The 16,307-nt window shown below is 41.0% G+C and overlaps 1 protein-coding gene across 1 annotated transcript in view; it reads left to right on the top strand.

The window, feature by feature from the left end:
* Window positions 1-14,598, top strand: part of abcf3 (ATP-binding cassette, sub-family F (GCN20), member 3) — a 64,075-nt gene extending 49,477 nt beyond the window's left edge. Inside the window, exons 16-21 of the mRNA XM_060913380.1 lie at window positions 1,616-1,748; window positions 1,842-1,930; window positions 6,400-6,491; window positions 8,365-8,497; window positions 8,657-8,744; window positions 13,972-14,598. Of these exons, the coding sequence (XP_060769363.1) occupies window positions 1,616-1,748; window positions 1,842-1,930; window positions 6,400-6,491; window positions 8,365-8,497; window positions 8,657-8,744; window positions 13,972-14,130 (694 nt within the window). The 3' untranslated portion in view covers window positions 14,131-14,598. The remainder of the gene's footprint in view (window positions 1-1,615; window positions 1,749-1,841; window positions 1,931-6,399; window positions 6,492-8,364; window positions 8,498-8,656; window positions 8,745-13,971) is intronic.
* Window positions 14,599-16,307: the final 1,709 nt, after the last annotated feature.

Here is a 16,307-nt window from a genome sequence, read left to right as displayed (position 1 = left end):
GGAGGAATTTTAGCCCATTCCTCCGTACAGAACAGCTTCAACTCTGGGATGTTGGTGGGTTTCCTCACATGAACTGCTCGCTTCAGGTCCTTCCACAACATTTTGATTGGATTAAGGTCAGGACTTTGACTTGGCCATTCCAAAACATTAACTTTATTCTTCTTTAACCATTCTTTGGTAGAATGACTTGTGTGCTTAGGGTCGTTGTCTTGCTGCATGACCCACCTTCTCTTGAGATTCAGTTCATGGACAGATGTCCTGACATTTTCCTTTAGAATTCACTGGTATAATTCAGAATTCATTGTTCCATCAATGATGGCAAGCCGTCCTGGCCCAGATGCAGCAAAACAGGCCCAAACTATGATGATACCACCACCATGTTTCACAGATGGGATAAGGTTCTTATGCTGGAATGCAGTGTTTTCCTTTCTCCAAACATAACGCTTCTCATTTAAACCAGAACGTTCTATTTTGGTCTCATCCGTCCACAAAACATTTTTCCAATAGCCTTCCACGTGATCTTTAGCAAACTGCAGACGAGCAGCAATGTTCTTTTTGGAGAGCAGTGACTTTCTCCTTGCAACCCTGCCATGCACACCATTGTTGTTCAGTGTTCTGATGGTGGACTCATGAACATTAACATTAGCCAATGTGAGAGAGGCCTTCAGTTGCTTAGAAGTTACCCTGGGGTCCTTTGTGACCTCACTGACTATTACACGCCTTGCTCTTGGAGTGATCTTTGTTGGTCGATCACTCCTGGGGAGGGTAACAATGGTCTTGAATTTCCTCCATTTGTACATAATCTGTCTGACTGTGGATTGGTGGAGTCCAAACTCTTTAGAGATGCTTTTGTAACCTTTTCCAGCCTGATGAGCATCAACAACGCTTTTTCTGAGGTCCTCAGAAATCTCCTTTGTTCGTGCCATGATACACTTCCACAAACATGTGTTGTGAAGATCAGACTTTGATAGATCCCTGTTCTTTAAATAAAACAGGGTGCCCACTCACACCTGATTGTCATCCCATTGATTGAAAACACCTGACTCTAATTTCACCTTCAAACTAACTGCTAATCCTAGAGGTTCACATACTTTTGCCACTCACAGATATGTAATTTTGGATCATTTTCCTCAATAAATAAATGACCAAGTATAATATTTTTGTCTCATTTGTTTAACTGGGTTCTCTTTATCTACTTTTAGGACTTGTGTGAAAATCTGATGATGTTTATGCAGAAATATAGAAAATTCTAAAGGGTTCGCAAACTTTCAAGCACCACTGGATGTCATTTTTAACGATTCTCATCTCTAGCCGCTTTATCCTGGATGTCTGTCCAAAAAAAAAAAAAATCAGCAGACATTAAATTGTATTTTTCGGATGAACTGGAGGTCTAGAAAAATCTTTCATCCCATAGCTTCTGGTTTTCTACGGCAAGCAAGTGCATTTTTTTTTTTTTTACTTCCCGTTCTCTTCCTTTTAAATAAGAATGAGTGGGTGTATCTCTATTTGTGTCCTGGTGAATCCTCGTCTGCACACTTTTTAAAGTTCTCCGTCACTCCTTCAGGAACGGTGCCCTCCATGTCCTCGTGTAAAGACGCAGTGCTCTGTTTTGCAGGTTTCCGGATAATTTTGAAAAGCTGTCTCCTCCCATCCTGCAGTTGGACGAGGTGGAGTTTTACTACACGCCCCAGCAGCGGCTCTTCAGAGGTCTCTGCGTCTCCGCCGATCTCGACTCCCGGATCTGTATCGTACGTGACCTGTGTATCAGTCGAACTACTTTTCTAAAGACACAGCCTAACACTAAGAGCGATCCGGTGTTTCTTTTGATTGCCGTTTTTCAGGTCGGTGAGAACGGAGCCGGTAAGTCCACATTACTGAAGCTGCTCATGGGCGAGCTCACACCCGTCAGCGGCACCAGGCACGCCCACAGGTGAGGCACCGTTCTCCACCCGGGATTTCATGAGCAGTTAGTTTAAAATGAAACGATCAGACTTTTGTTTATAGATGACTTGCAACCACGTGATCAAAATGTGCTACGTCATGAGCGTCCGCCTTGATGGAACGAGGTAACAAGGTGATGTAGATGTGCCTTTTCATACGAAGAAATATTCATTTTAATTTTTCATGTTTCCGCGGAAACAATTTCAGACTCGGTCTCTCAGGTTAGTCTTCGGGGTAGGTTTTGTTTCCGGAGCAGAACTTGAAATCTCTGAGTGGTACGGTCTTGAAAGTTGGTATATGTGTTGATTTAAGTAATGTACAGTGCTCAGCGTAAATAAAAAGTAACATTTTAAACCAGGGGTTTTCAAAGTGTGGGAGAGTCAGCCCCCCCCTCAGAGAGCAAATAAACAACAGCGCCCCCCTTACAATTTTTGTTGTTGCTATACTTAATGTTCCATTCGTATTTTAAAAAAATGGTTGTTGTACATATTTTTTTTCTTTTACACTTTTAAAACATCTGTGCTTTTGAAAACCTCTTTTGTACACATTTTAAACATCTGCTTTTTTTAAAACATCTTGTTTTACACATTTTAAACATCTGTGCTTTTTTAAAACCTATTTTTGCACATTTTAAACATTTTTGCTTTTTTTAAAACATTGTTTTACACATTTTAAACATCTGTGCTTTTTAAAACCCCTTTTTACACATTTTAAACATCTGTGCTTTTTAAAACCCCTTTTTACACATTTTAAACATCTGCTTTTTAAAAAAAACATCTTGTTTTGCACATTTTAAACATCTGTGCTCTTTTAAAACCTCTTTTTTACACATTTTAAACATCTATGCTTTTTAAAACCTTTTTTTACACATTTTAAACATCTGCTTTTTTAAAACCTCTTTCTGCACATTTTAAACATCTGCTTTATTAAAAAAAACATCTTGTTTTGCACATTTTAAACATCTGTGCTTTTTTAAAACCTATTTTTTACACATTTTAAACATCTGCTTTTTAAAAAACATCATTTTTTTACACATTTTAAACACCTGTGCTTTTTAAAACCTCTTTTGTACACATTTTAAACATCTGTGCTTTTTTAAAACCTATTTTTTACACATTTTAAACATCTGCTTTTTAAAAAACATCATTTTTTTACACATTTTAAACATCTGTGCTTTTTAAAACCTCTTTTTTTTACACATTTTAAACATCTGCTTTTTAAAAAAAATCTTGTTTTACACATTTTAAACATCTCATAGCATCGTTAGCTAGCACCTCTTGGCAGACAACACACTGTGGCAGTGGAGCATCTTCAGATCCAGTCCATGAAAATCCAAACTTTAAATAATCGTGGTCATACTTCTTTTTTTTGCTTGGCCCAGACTCTGTCTCCTCACTCACTGTAGCTTTAGGTACTAAAAATCGATCCATTTTGTCTCTGGCAAAGGCTAGCTGAAGTTCACTAAATGTCCGCAATAGTAACTTATTCTGGTTTATTTTTCCTCATGTTGCGCCCCCCCTGAAGAACTCTGGTGCCCCCTAGGGGAGGCGCGCCCCACACTTTGAAAAGCCCTGTTTTAAACAATATCTCAATGAACACAATTTCCAAAATGTTGACAAGACAGTTTAATATAACATCTGTTTAACTTATAACGTGAAAGTAAGATTAATAATATAACTTGGATTACACATTTTTCAGTTTTAGTCAAATTAGGGTGGTGCAAAAATGAGTACACCCCACTGAAAGTCTCTGGAGCAAAGCTAAATTGTTGACTACAAACGTCTAATTTAACAAGAATTCAATCACCGGTGAGTCTAATTAGTCATTACACAGGTGTCCAGCAGACAGTTGACCTATAAAAGGGTGTTACTTAAAGAAAACCCCTTCCCATTTCATGCTGTCAGCAACGGCACCACGTGGAAGAGAAATGACACAAGACCTGAGAAAGAAAATAAATTCTTTCCACCACAAAGGTGAAGGCTACAAGAAGATCAGCGAAGCATTACTTATCAGTCAGAATACTGTCGCAAAACTGGTCCAAGAATTTCAGAAAGATGGAACTGCAACCATCTCACAGAGACGTCCAGGTCGTCCACGGAAGTTAACACCTCGACAGGAGCGTCTTCTGATGAGAAGGGTTGAAGAAAATCTGCATGCAAGTTCACTGCAGTTATCTAAAGAAGTAGAAAGCCAAACTGGGGTGACTATTTCCCGTGACACAATACGGCGTAGAGTAGAGTGGGGTAATACGCCCCCGGCCTGTTTTACCCCAAATAACCACCAGATGGCGCAAAGTTACATTTCTATTGTTGCTTTGGACTGGCTTGAGAACAGGGATATACAAATATCCACTGTGGATCGCATATCAGCAACGCAGCGGAGAGAAATCAAATTTCATGGTAAGTGATATATGATTTTCAGATATCAGTAAAACTGTATTTAGATAGCTGCTATTTCGTCAGATATCACAGCTGTGTATGTGATATGAGTAGACAAGTCAGTACGTTAAAAAAAATACATTAGGTATAAAAAGTTGAATCACATTTTGAAAGTAAGACCCTTTTTTGTAAAAGTGTAGTCTGTGGGGTAAAACGCCCCCTTAATTCATGTTCAATCCACATAAAATTATATTGAAATTAAAATGCGAAATATAATAAAATAATGCATCTATTCATTAATTCAGGGATATTTTCTTGTTTCTTTCACATTATAGGCTTAAGTAAACACTTTTGCTATCCAAACAGCTTTTTTTTGAGTGAGGGGGCCTATTGCCCCACCTCAGGGGGCCTTTTACCCCACTGGGGGGGTAAAAGGCCCCCTTGGCACAATGTTTGTTTTTGTTTAAAAAAAAAAAATTAAGTATTAACTTTAGGCAAACTTTAGGTGGCATTATTGTTCATGTCACTGTTGTCAAAAACTATGATTAAAACTAAACACATGGTTCATTTCAACTTGGAGAAAAACTGAATTTTCCTTAAGGGGGGCTTTTTCCCCCACTCTACTCTACTCTACACTGCAGAGGAATGGCATGCATGGATTCCGTCCACAAAAGAAGCCTCTCTTAAAGCCCAGGCACAAAAAAGCCCACCTAGAGTGTGCCAGGGTCCATGCTGACAAAGATGAAGACTACTGGGACTCTATACTCTGGAGTGATGAGACCAAGATAAATGTTTTTGGAACTGATGGCTTCAAAACTGTATGGCGTCGCAAAGGTGAGGAATACAAAGAAAACTGCATGGTGCCTACAGTGAAACATGGTGGTGGCAGTGTCCTTATGTGGGGCTGCATGAGTGCTGCTGGTGTCGGGGAGCTGCATTTCATTGATGGCATCATGAATTCACAGATGTATTGCTCTATACTGAAAGAGAAGCTGCTACCATCACTCCGTGTCCTTGGTCATCGTGCACTTTTCCAACATGACTAAACACACATCTAAGGCCACTGTTGGATTTCTGAAGAAGAACAGGGTGAAAGTGATTCAGTGGCCGAGTATGTCTCCTGATTTGAACCCAATCGAACACCTATGGGGAATTCTGAAGAGACAAGTTGAGCATCGCTCTCCATCCAGCATCCAGTCACTAAAAGAGGTCATTGTTGAAGAATGGAAAAAGATTGATGCTGCAAAATGTCGCCAACTTGTTCATTCCATGCCTAGAAGACTTGGTGCTGTCATTAAAAATCATGGAGGCCATACAAAGTACTAGATGTAGTAGTTTTTGTTGTGGGGTGTACTCATTTTTGCACCACCCTAATTTGAGTAAAACTGAAAAATGTGTAATCTAAGTTTATATTATTAACCTTACTTTCACGTTATAAGTTAAACAGATGTTATATTAAACTTTTTTGGAAATTGTTTGTGTTCATTGAGAGATTGTTTAAAATGTTACTCTTCAATGGGGGTGCACTCATTTACGCTCAGCACTGTATACGTGCCTTTTTGAAACTCAGAAATGTGAGGGATTTTAATTTTTAGCTCACCTGGACCAAACGTCCGGTGGGTTGATGTATGCCATGGGCTGCTGAGGTCAGCGTAAAGACGTTGGGTTGGCTTCCTGCAGCAGAACTTGAAAACCGTGACAAACGAAGTGTCCTGATCCCCCTCGTCTCTTCTTCGTACTAAGCCTCAGAGTTTCCTCGGCCTCTTTCCGAATCACAAACGGAATTCTAAAAAATCGGAACGCATACTGTTGTAACCACAACCGTAGCTAAAAGAAAGAGAGTTGTACACACGTGACAGTTTTGTATGGAATGTAGCTTGACCCCGCGTTTGTATCTCCACCAGCATGGCCGACATCCGGGTTCCTATTTTGCTTTGACGCCACTTGCAAATCGAGCGTACGTAAAACTCGACGTTAATAAGGAGCTGCTTTTGTTTAATCATGTGAGCAAGTTTTCTAAAAGTGCCGCTTTGAAGAAAAAGAAACAGGACTGTAGATGTTTTTGTTCGTTTTCCAACAGAAACCTGAAGATTGGTTATTTCAGTCAGCACCATGTAGACCAGCTGGATCTCAACGTTTGTTCAGTGGAGCTGCTTCTCAACAAGTTTCCTGGTACAGTATGACAACCAAAGTGTTGATGATGTGCTCTAAACGGGCATAAAAGAACAGACTTGCCCTGCATAACCTGCGTATTCATCTTTATATTGACCGTTCAGTGGCGTTTTACTCCGGTTGCTGGTTTCCTCCGTTACCCACAATGCCGTTCAGTAGTGATGCAGCGGCGCTTTAGTCTGTCCAGCTCTCTTGCCTCGTTGTTTTGCGCACACACTCTGATTAAACAGGCCATCATCTCGTAAATCGCTAACTAGCCGAGCCGAGTCTCTGCCTCCGTTGCGTTCTGGGACTTTGAGTCCAGTGTATACAGTCTCCACTAGTTCAACATTGGATGATACTGGAAAAGACGTCACGGTAAACACACCAGCGTCGTCTTCCTGTGACATCAGAGCGAAACACAATCGCTACCTTCTCACAGGACTGATGAAAATACAGCACCGACAAACAAACTCGCACCACAGTCGCTAAACACATCACAAATATTTCAATATCGGCACATTTCAGGTTAGGGGTTTTCCTTGAAATCAGATTTTCCTCATTAATAATTAGGCATTTAACAATTCGTCCAATTCACGATTCGATTTTCCCACGAAATTTCTGAAAAAAAAATTAAATGAAGAAAATGATTTATTTAAAAAAAGAAAATGCAACATTTTACTTCCTATTCACATTTGTAATGGTTGGAGTAAAACACATGCTGTGTTCACGCTTATACCGGTACGAAAGTGGAATCTGTCCACACTAGCGAGAAATGTTTGCGGTTTTCTTTCACGGTAGTTGAAATGCGCGTGCGCGAAATGTTTCCGTGGTTACCTAGTAACTTCCTTCCGAGAATATGGCGGATGAAACGACGTGTGTGCGCTTTTTGTTGTCAATGTACAGTCTGTATTTCTGGTGGTCATTTATTCAGTCGAATCGTATAAAACGCGCGAGGCGGTTGAGAAAGAAACAAACGAATCTCCGTTCACTATTTTATTCAGCAAAGACATCGATTGAGGTGTGTGACTTTGCGCATGCGCATTATATTTGTATCGATACAGAGCCGCTTCATCTGTCCACACTACAGCGAAGCGCTACAGTACTGATACTGTACCGGTACGAAACCCATACATTTGTGGGTTTCGTACCTATACAGTTATACCGCTACAGTACCGGTAGAGTTGTTAGTGTGGACAGGTGTTGCGGTACGAAAGTAGTATCGTATCGGTACAAAATCCCTAGTGTGGACAGGGTATTAGAGGATCTTGTACAGTGGTGCGAAGATATGAAGTTTATCTTCGAGTGGTGACGTGTGAACGAGTCAACACGAGAAGATAAACGTCATATCGTCGCACCACCACGTAACGTTCGTTTATATTATATGGACACGGTGAGCAAAAATACACAAGTTAATCAAAATAATTTTGAACTGGTTTACCATTTTGACAAGTCAGCAGGAAAACGCTCGGAGTGACGACATCGGAGTGAAATATCAGGAAATAGGTCGCTCAGATCCGCGCTGTGTTTTTTCATATGAAAAATGCAAGTTTTTCAACACAAAAAGATAAACTTCATATCGTCAAGCCAACGTGTGAGTTTCCAAATTTATCAAAACCACTCCCTCATCGATTTCCCCACGAGTGACACACAGAGATGCATGTCCCAGATGGAGCTCGTATGTCATATCAGTGTTGTATTCGAGCTGTGATACTTCCGCCTACAGTGAAGTCACAAGTATTCCCACTGTTTTATGTTATTGCTCTGTCTGCTCTCTAAACAACACGATTGCAGCGAGGAGGGGGAACCTGGCTGTGTGCAGCCAGATAATGAACTCTATCATGAATTATTGTCACACTGTATATCGTTGCATATCTCTTACTAATGTGTTCAGGTCGGACCGAGGAGGAATACAGGCGTCAGCTGGGGCGGTACGGGATCAGTGGCGAGTTGGCGACGCGGCCCGTGGCGAGTCTTTCAGGAGGACAGAAGAGCCGTGTCGCTTTTGCTCAGATGACCATGCCTTGGTAATCCAGTCGTTTATGGTGTCGGTTGAGTTTTCTGCGTCGTACAAATAAAACGACGGCGCTGTTAATTATCAGATAAACAAGATTTATTTTTTCAGTGGAGGATATTTGTCTCATTTACTTCATCCTGAACCGAAACCTGCTCTCTCTGCTTTTCAGTCCCAATTTCTACGTGCTCGATGAGCCGACCAATCACCTGGACATGGAAACTATTGAAGCCCTTGCCAAGTCATTAAACACGTTCAAGGTGAGACCATATTTTCTACTGACTTAAGTGTTTACAGATTACTGGTGCCGCGATTTTAAATCCAATCTAATTCTGTCTAGACCGTTTCAGTCCAGAGAACCGTTGTGAAATTCTCCACTATGGTCCTGAAGCAAATGCTATAAACGTGATGGATAGATCAATACTCAAATTTTTTTTTTTTAATTCTATCCACATTCACTGGATATGAGCAATCGTGGGCTCTGATTGATTGGCTACTCTTCTACAAGGATATCAGCTCATATACTGTGAGTAGAGAAAAACAAAATGGCGGCGCGTGTTGCTGAAGCAACCAAGGATGAAATGAAAACTCTACTCGAAAACAAAATGCCGAAATATGGAATGAAAGTATTTGATTGTAAGAACTTTTTTTTTTTTCCCCCAAGAATTATTATAACGTTTTTCACAAATTGCTCCTGTCATTTCGCCGGTTTGTTTCCATTCTAAGCGGAAATGATTTTGTCGGACGTTCTGTATGAAGTTTTTATTTATCGAATATTTGCTAAAAAATAAAAATGCTCCGTTTCTCAAAATCCAGTGAATGTGGCTCCATCAGCTCGTCTACGACTCGATTTCGTGGAATAACTTAAATATCATGATATTTGAGGAGTTTGTTTTCAGCTATCACTCTTTTTCTTTTTGTGTGTTTTAGTGCTGGCTCTACAATATAAATTTAAGCTCTGATTTGTTTACAGCCGTGCATTTTTCTAAACTGTAGATGTAAGGAATAAAACCTTTACAGCTGTAGGAAAATAATTAACCACAGAGTCGTGTGAAGCTGAACGACTGTAACTCACAGCTGATTATTAATATCCGTTGTCATATGGCACGAGCTACTGCTGGTAAAATCGTGTGCTCTGATTGGTTCCTTGGTGGGCAGAATTTTCCCATAATGCCCATGGGTGATTACGGACTTTCCTTCCCCTTCTGTTCTTCTTTCCTTTCTTCTTTCCTTCCCTTTTCTTCCTTCTTTTTCCTTCTCCTTCCTATCTTCCTTTCTTCTTTCCTTCCCCTTCCTTTGTTCTTTCCTTCTTTCTTTCCTTCCCCTTCCTTTCTTCTTTTCTTTCCTTCCTATCTTCCTTCCCATTCTCTTTCCCTTTCCTTCCTTTCTTCTTTCCTTCCCCTTTTCTTCCTTCTTTGTCCTTTTTCCCTTTCCTTCTCCTTCCTTTCTTCTTTTTCCCCGTCCTTCCCCTTCCTTTCTTCTTTCCTTCCTATCTTCCTTCCCATTCTTTCTTTCCCTTTCCTTCCTTTCTTTGTTCCTTTCTTCTTTCCTTCCCCTTTTCTTCCTTCTTTCTGTCCTTCTTTTTCCCTTTCCTTCACCTTCTTTCCTTCCCCCTCCTATCTTCCTTCCCCTTCTTTCTTCTTTTCTTCCTTCTTTCCTTGCTCCTTCCTTCCATCCATCCATCCATCCATCCAATCTTCTTTTGGTATTACTGGTTTAGCTTTAGCCTGGTTTCAGTCATATCTAGCAAACAGGCAACAGTTCATCTCTATTGGTGTTCATAAATCATCCACTGTGACTGTTACTCAAGGTGTGCCTCAGGGTTCTGTCCTTGGTCCCCTTCTTTTTATATTATATGTTTCTCCTATAGGCCAAATTATTCGTAACCATGGCCTTAACTTTCATTGTTATGCTAATGACATGCAAATCTACATCACTATCACCCCTTCCATAGCTTCTGTCCAGCTGCTAAGGACTTGCATCACTGACCTTAAGCAATGGCTGCATAAGAACTGCCTTAAACTTAATGCTGGCAAAACAGAGGTTCTATTAGTAGGTACCAAAAGACAGGTTCAGAACTTCTCCAGTTTCACTATTGATGTTGATGTTGTGTCTATTAGTCCTTCCCACGTTATAAAAAACCCTGGAGTTCTCTTTGACTCCACCCTTACGTTTGAACCCCATTTTAAACTAATTACTAAGAATGCTTTCTTTCACCTCCGCAATATTGCACATCTCCGCCCTTTTCTTTTGGAAACTGATGCCAAAATGTTGGTCAATGCGTTTATTTTTTCTCGCCTTGACTATTGCAGTTCTCTCTTTTATGGTCTCCCTGCCACATTGCTCAATCGCCTGCAGTCCATCCAAAACTCAGCAGCAAGAATCCTCACACTCACCAAGCGCACTGCTCACATCTGCATTGGTTGCCAGTTATTTCTCAGATTAAATACAAAATCTTGCTTCATGGTCTTGCTCCTTCCTATCTCTGTGAGCTAATTAATTTGTACTGTCCCTCCCGCTCCCTCAGATCTTCTGACTGGTCCTCGTTTTAAACTGGCATCTATGGGTGGCAGATCATTCAGTGTTGCTGCTCCTAAACTTTGGAACTCGTTACCACAATCGCTTCGTGACTGTTCCACTCTCTCTTCCTTCAAAGCTAACTTGAAAACTTTCCTCTTTACCTCACACTATTCTTCCTCGTGTGGCTTTTTTTTTTTGATAACTCCTGTGTAAAGCGTCCTTGGGTTTGTGAAAGGCGTTATATAAATTTAACTCATTATTCTTTCCTTCCTCCCTCGGCACCGACTTTCAGTGCTGCAAAAAAACAAAATTGGAAATCAAAAACGGCCGAAAGACAAATAAGTCACTGAGTTATTTAAGAGATGAATAATGAAGAGTGTTCAGAAACCTCTAACCGCGAACAGAAATTCAGTTTTGAAACCGCTAGCTGTTTTATTCCGCATGCGTGACTCAACTACGTTACAAATCTGATTTTATTTATTTTTATTTAAAGGTTTAGTTATCAGGGACAATGCACATTAAAGTGCCATTCCACCATTGGATGTATTTTTTTGGCATAAAATACAATATATTTTATGACAACATGACTAGACAGAGAAATCTTTTAGCTTCAGAATGATATATCAAACATAATTGTTTGACAACAAGTATATTAATTTTGCGACCAAAGTCACCTACCCTTTTCATTTCCACGTGGTAGTGAAACGTGATGTCATTGGCAGGTTCCCCTTCTTGTGTACCACGTCACGTGTGACGTGGCACAGATTATCAGCAATGGCGGATAGAACGCGACTGTCAGCTTCGGAAAAGAAGCGAAGGAAAATAGCAAGCGATGCCCAAAGGAGACGGTCGATGGTGAATATCGACACAGCAATCGACAAGTGGAAATCGCGTTCTATCCGCCATTGCTGATAATCTGTGCCACGTCACACGTGACGTGGTACACAAGAAGGGGAACCTGCCGATGACATCACGTTTCACTACCGCGCGGAAATTAAAAGGGAAGGTGACTTTGGTCGCAAAATTAATATACTTGTTGTCAAAAAATTATGTTTGATATATCATTTTGAAGCTAAAAGACTTCTCTGTCTAGTCATGTTGTCATAAAATATATTGTATTTTATGCCAAAGAATACATCCAATGGTGGAATGGCACTTTAATAAAACATTTAAACAAATGTAAATATGCCAGAATTAGCCAGAAGGCTATTTTGCATCTGCTGTCCCTGGACTGATGTTAAAATAGTCACCCTAAAAGAACAAAAAATTAAAACATAATCAAATAACACATTTCCAAATAAAAAAAACTAAATCTGAATTAAAAAAAAAAAACTAAAATACATTTACACACAAGCCAACATAAACTCAACACCAAACAATTACTACAAACAAAACCAAGAACAACATTAAGCAACAACAACAAACATCAACAACATTTATAATACAAGACACAATAAGAAACTAACAAGCTATAAACAAGCAGGACATAGACACCAAACACATATATAAAAAAAAAAATAAAAAAAATAACAGTAATACTAGACAAACTGACAAGACAACATGACGGATGGCATCAGAAAAACACCGATAGGCAGGGCAGCAAACATGGAGAAAAATTAAGCACTAAAATTTAATGTTGACAGCCTTGACCACGGTGGCACGGTGGTGTAGTGGTTAGCGCTGTCGCCTCACAGCAAGAAGGTCCTGGGTTCGAGCCCCGTGGCCGGCGAGGGCCTTTCTGTGCGGAGTTTGCATGTTCTCCCCGTGTCCGCGTGGGTTTCCTCCGGGTGCTCCGGTTTCCCCCACAGTCCAAAGACATGCAGGTTAGGTTAACTGGTGACTCTAAATTGACCGTAGGTGTGAATGTGAGTGTGAATGGTTGTCTGTGTCTATGTGTCAGCCCTGTGATGACCTGGCGACTTGTCCAGGGTGTATCCCGCCTTTCGCCCGTAGTCAGCTGGGATAGGCTCCAGCTTGCCTGCGACCCTGTAGAACAGGATAAAGCGGCTAGAGATAATGAGATGAGATGAGATAATTTGATTGATTTCTAATGTCAATTGGAATGGAATTCCACTCTAGTCTGGCTAACGCGACTTCAAAGCTCTCCGAGCATTTGGTCTGGCCAAGATATTAAGCCCAACCGTTTCCCAGAGCCCGTGGTTGACCCGCCTCCCTGAAATGCCTCAGTTTGCTACTGGTCGAAGCCAGAAAAGGCTGTGACGAAGCTTAAACCAATCACATCACTCTTTCCTCTGACGTATGTGACGCGACGGGGCTAACTGGTAGATTAAACTCTTACCAAAGCCGGTCGGGAGCAAGGCGAAAACGGCCTTCCTTTCAATAAATACCTCCAGGGCTGCTCTTTGCTCCATTTTCAATGAGAACTTGCTCCATGTTCGTAATGTTTCTAGTGAATGAAGCGCTTCCGGCATAGATTCTGTAAACAATCTATGGCTTCCGGTCGCAGTTCTACTACGTCACTGCCTTGAACACGCCTCTACCCAGGGCCGTTGGAGATGCTCAAAGTTGATCGGTTCCCGATTTTTCGGGAGCTTGGAAGAGCTGTAGATAGCTTGCCTGGCCAGACTAAGCTCGCAACAGGCCCTCATGTTGCGTCACGCTTAGGATGGGCGGGCCCAGGCTAATTCCACTCACGAGCAGCACTGATGTAACTGAAAGTAGCGTCATGCCTCGTTATAATGACTGTGTCTGTTTTAATCTTGGAAATAAAAAAAAAAAAAGCCATATAATAAACTGTCATTAACCTCGCTTGCTTGGTTTTTACGGGAAAATATCGGACCTCGGTCTTGACAGTACGGACCGAGCTGCTCGGTCCGTACTGTCAAGACCGAGGTCCGATATTTTCCCGTAAAGACCAAGCAAGCGAGGTTAATAACAGAGCAAAGTGAAGTGTTTTACTGCAACGAATGCAGTGATTAATTTGGATCATGTGACGTTCTCTCTCAGGGTGGTGTCGTGTTGGTCTCACACGACGAGCGCCTCATCCGGCTGGTGTGTAAGGAGCTGTGGGTGTGCGAGACGGGCCGAGTCCAGCGCATCGACGGCGGCTTTGACGAGTACAAGAGCATCCTTCAGGAGCAGTTTCGGAAAGAAGGCTTCCTGTGAAGCACCTCATCACCTTAGATATATAGAATCACACACACGCCATTTAACCTGACTGCATCGCCATGACTCCAACACACTCATTGACTCTGTGCCCAAAGTGAACTCATACAGTGCATACAGTGACCCAGAACCGGCGCTGAATCGGTTCCAATCACGGTCAGCCCGTTTTCCCAGCTTCCTGAAATCATATCGACGATGACATCGCCGCTTGCTGCTGTGGTTCATGCTGCGTCCTTTCCTTTCCTGGTCATGTGACATGAGGATGGGATGTGGACGTTCCTGCTGGGGTTCTCTGCACGGGTTCTACTTATTACTACACATGAGCGAAAAAAAAAAAGAGAAGCCTGATGCAATAAGTGTAAAGTGAGAGAGACGTGTGCCATTTATGTTGTTTCGATCCAGCTGTTGTCGTTAACTTATCAATATCTGTTTTAGAACACGCTAATAAAAACCTAAAATCGGTTTTAACCTGCTGTCCTCTGTGATTATTTCACGTTTTCTCGGAACGCGCATTGGCGTGTGAGATTTATGGTTGAGACGTTTTGCTTGGAATTAAAATTAATATAGCATCGCATAACATTTCTCTCTGGATGTGATGTAATGTGATTGGTGTCCATAATCACCTGGGAACAGAAGATATTTAAGTTATTCCACAAAATCGAGTCGGACACGAGCTGACAGCCGATGAGGCGCGTAGCACCGAGTTGTTTATAAAGCCTCGGTCACAACCGGCCGTACGTGCTCCTACGGCCGGTCTACGTGCAAGAAACGCACGGAGGGCGCACGTGTGACGTGCTGATTTTCGAGCCGTAGACCGGCTGCAGAGGTTCTTTGTCATGTCAAACAAACTCTACGGGCGCTTACGTTTTTTTCAGGTTGCAAGAGAAACTTGCAGCCAACTTGCGTCTTTCTCCATGAACAAAAAAAACGCAGCGATTTGGGAAACGCCAAAAATCGCACAGCCAAAAAATCGTGCGTCCGGTTGTGACCTAGGCTTAAGCCGTGTACGACCAGATTGAGTGGAATAACTGTTTTATTCTATCCTCTTTCACTGGATTTTGACACACGGAGTGTTTTTATTTGTATTTTTTGCAAATTCAATCAATAAAAACTTTTTTTTTAATACAAAATGTCCAACAAAATAATTTCTGCTTCGAATGTAAGCAAGCCAGCGAAATGACGGGAGCAATTTGTGAAAAATGCGATAATTCTTGAAAAATTTATAAAAATACGTTCTTGCCATCAAATACTTTTTTTTTTTTTTTTTTTTTTTTAAATTCCAGATTTTTATTGATTTTGTATTTTTTCGGGGATGTTTTTCTTGAGGGTTTTTTGTCAGTTGGCAAACCAACTTAAAAGTGCATTACCGCCACCGACTGGGCTGGGGGGGAGGGACTATATTAATTTAGCTATTTCTGTTTCTTTTAAATACTTGATAATATTTGCCATTTTGTGTTCAAGTAGAGTTTTTATTTCATCCTCGGTTGCCATTTTGTTTTTCTCTACTCATGGTATATGGCTACTCTACGACTAGGATATCGGCTGAATCGGAGCGCACGATTGCTCATATCCAATGAATGTAGATTTTCCATTTTCATGTCACTTGGTTCACACCTAATTTGCCTTTTCTATAATTTAGAGCTTGGCCTTTCAGGTGATGTACTGTTAAATAGTAGGCAATATAGTTTTATTGGCAAAATAGCTTCCACTTCTATCTCTGAGAGTCTCGCTTTATCTTTCAGTCATTATTTCAGCTGTGTGGCCTTTACCTTTTATGCAATTTTGTGGCTGTCGCCAAATGCAAATCGGCTGAGCCGTGCATGTGTCTGCTAATTTACTGGTGATCGTTCATCCCATTTAGTTCGTCTTGTGCGTTTACGTTTATGCGCAACTTGATTTAAAAGACTGATGAGTGAGGTGAGGCCTGTTTCTATTTTTCAAATAGAGTAGGCCGTGAGTATTTCTAAAGTAGCTTATGCATTATTTTTGTTTTTATATAGCATCTATTTTATACAATGGCACAGGTATTATTTCCATTTAACCCATAGCTATGAATAACTCGGTGACTGTCTTTATATTTCTGTAATACAACACCTCAGAGCCATTATTATTATTATTATTATTATTAGCTCATCCGGCCGACAAGTGATGAGTTTATGCCATCGTGTGTTCTCCAG

Source organism: Neoarius graeffei, chromosome 1 (genome assembly GCF_027579695.1).
Source record: "Neoarius graeffei isolate fNeoGra1 chromosome 1, fNeoGra1.pri, whole genome shotgun sequence".
Lineage (NCBI taxonomy): Eukaryota > Metazoa > Chordata > Actinopteri > Siluriformes > Ariidae > Neoarius > Neoarius graeffei.
This window is presented reverse-complemented; position numbering and strand designations above follow the sequence as displayed.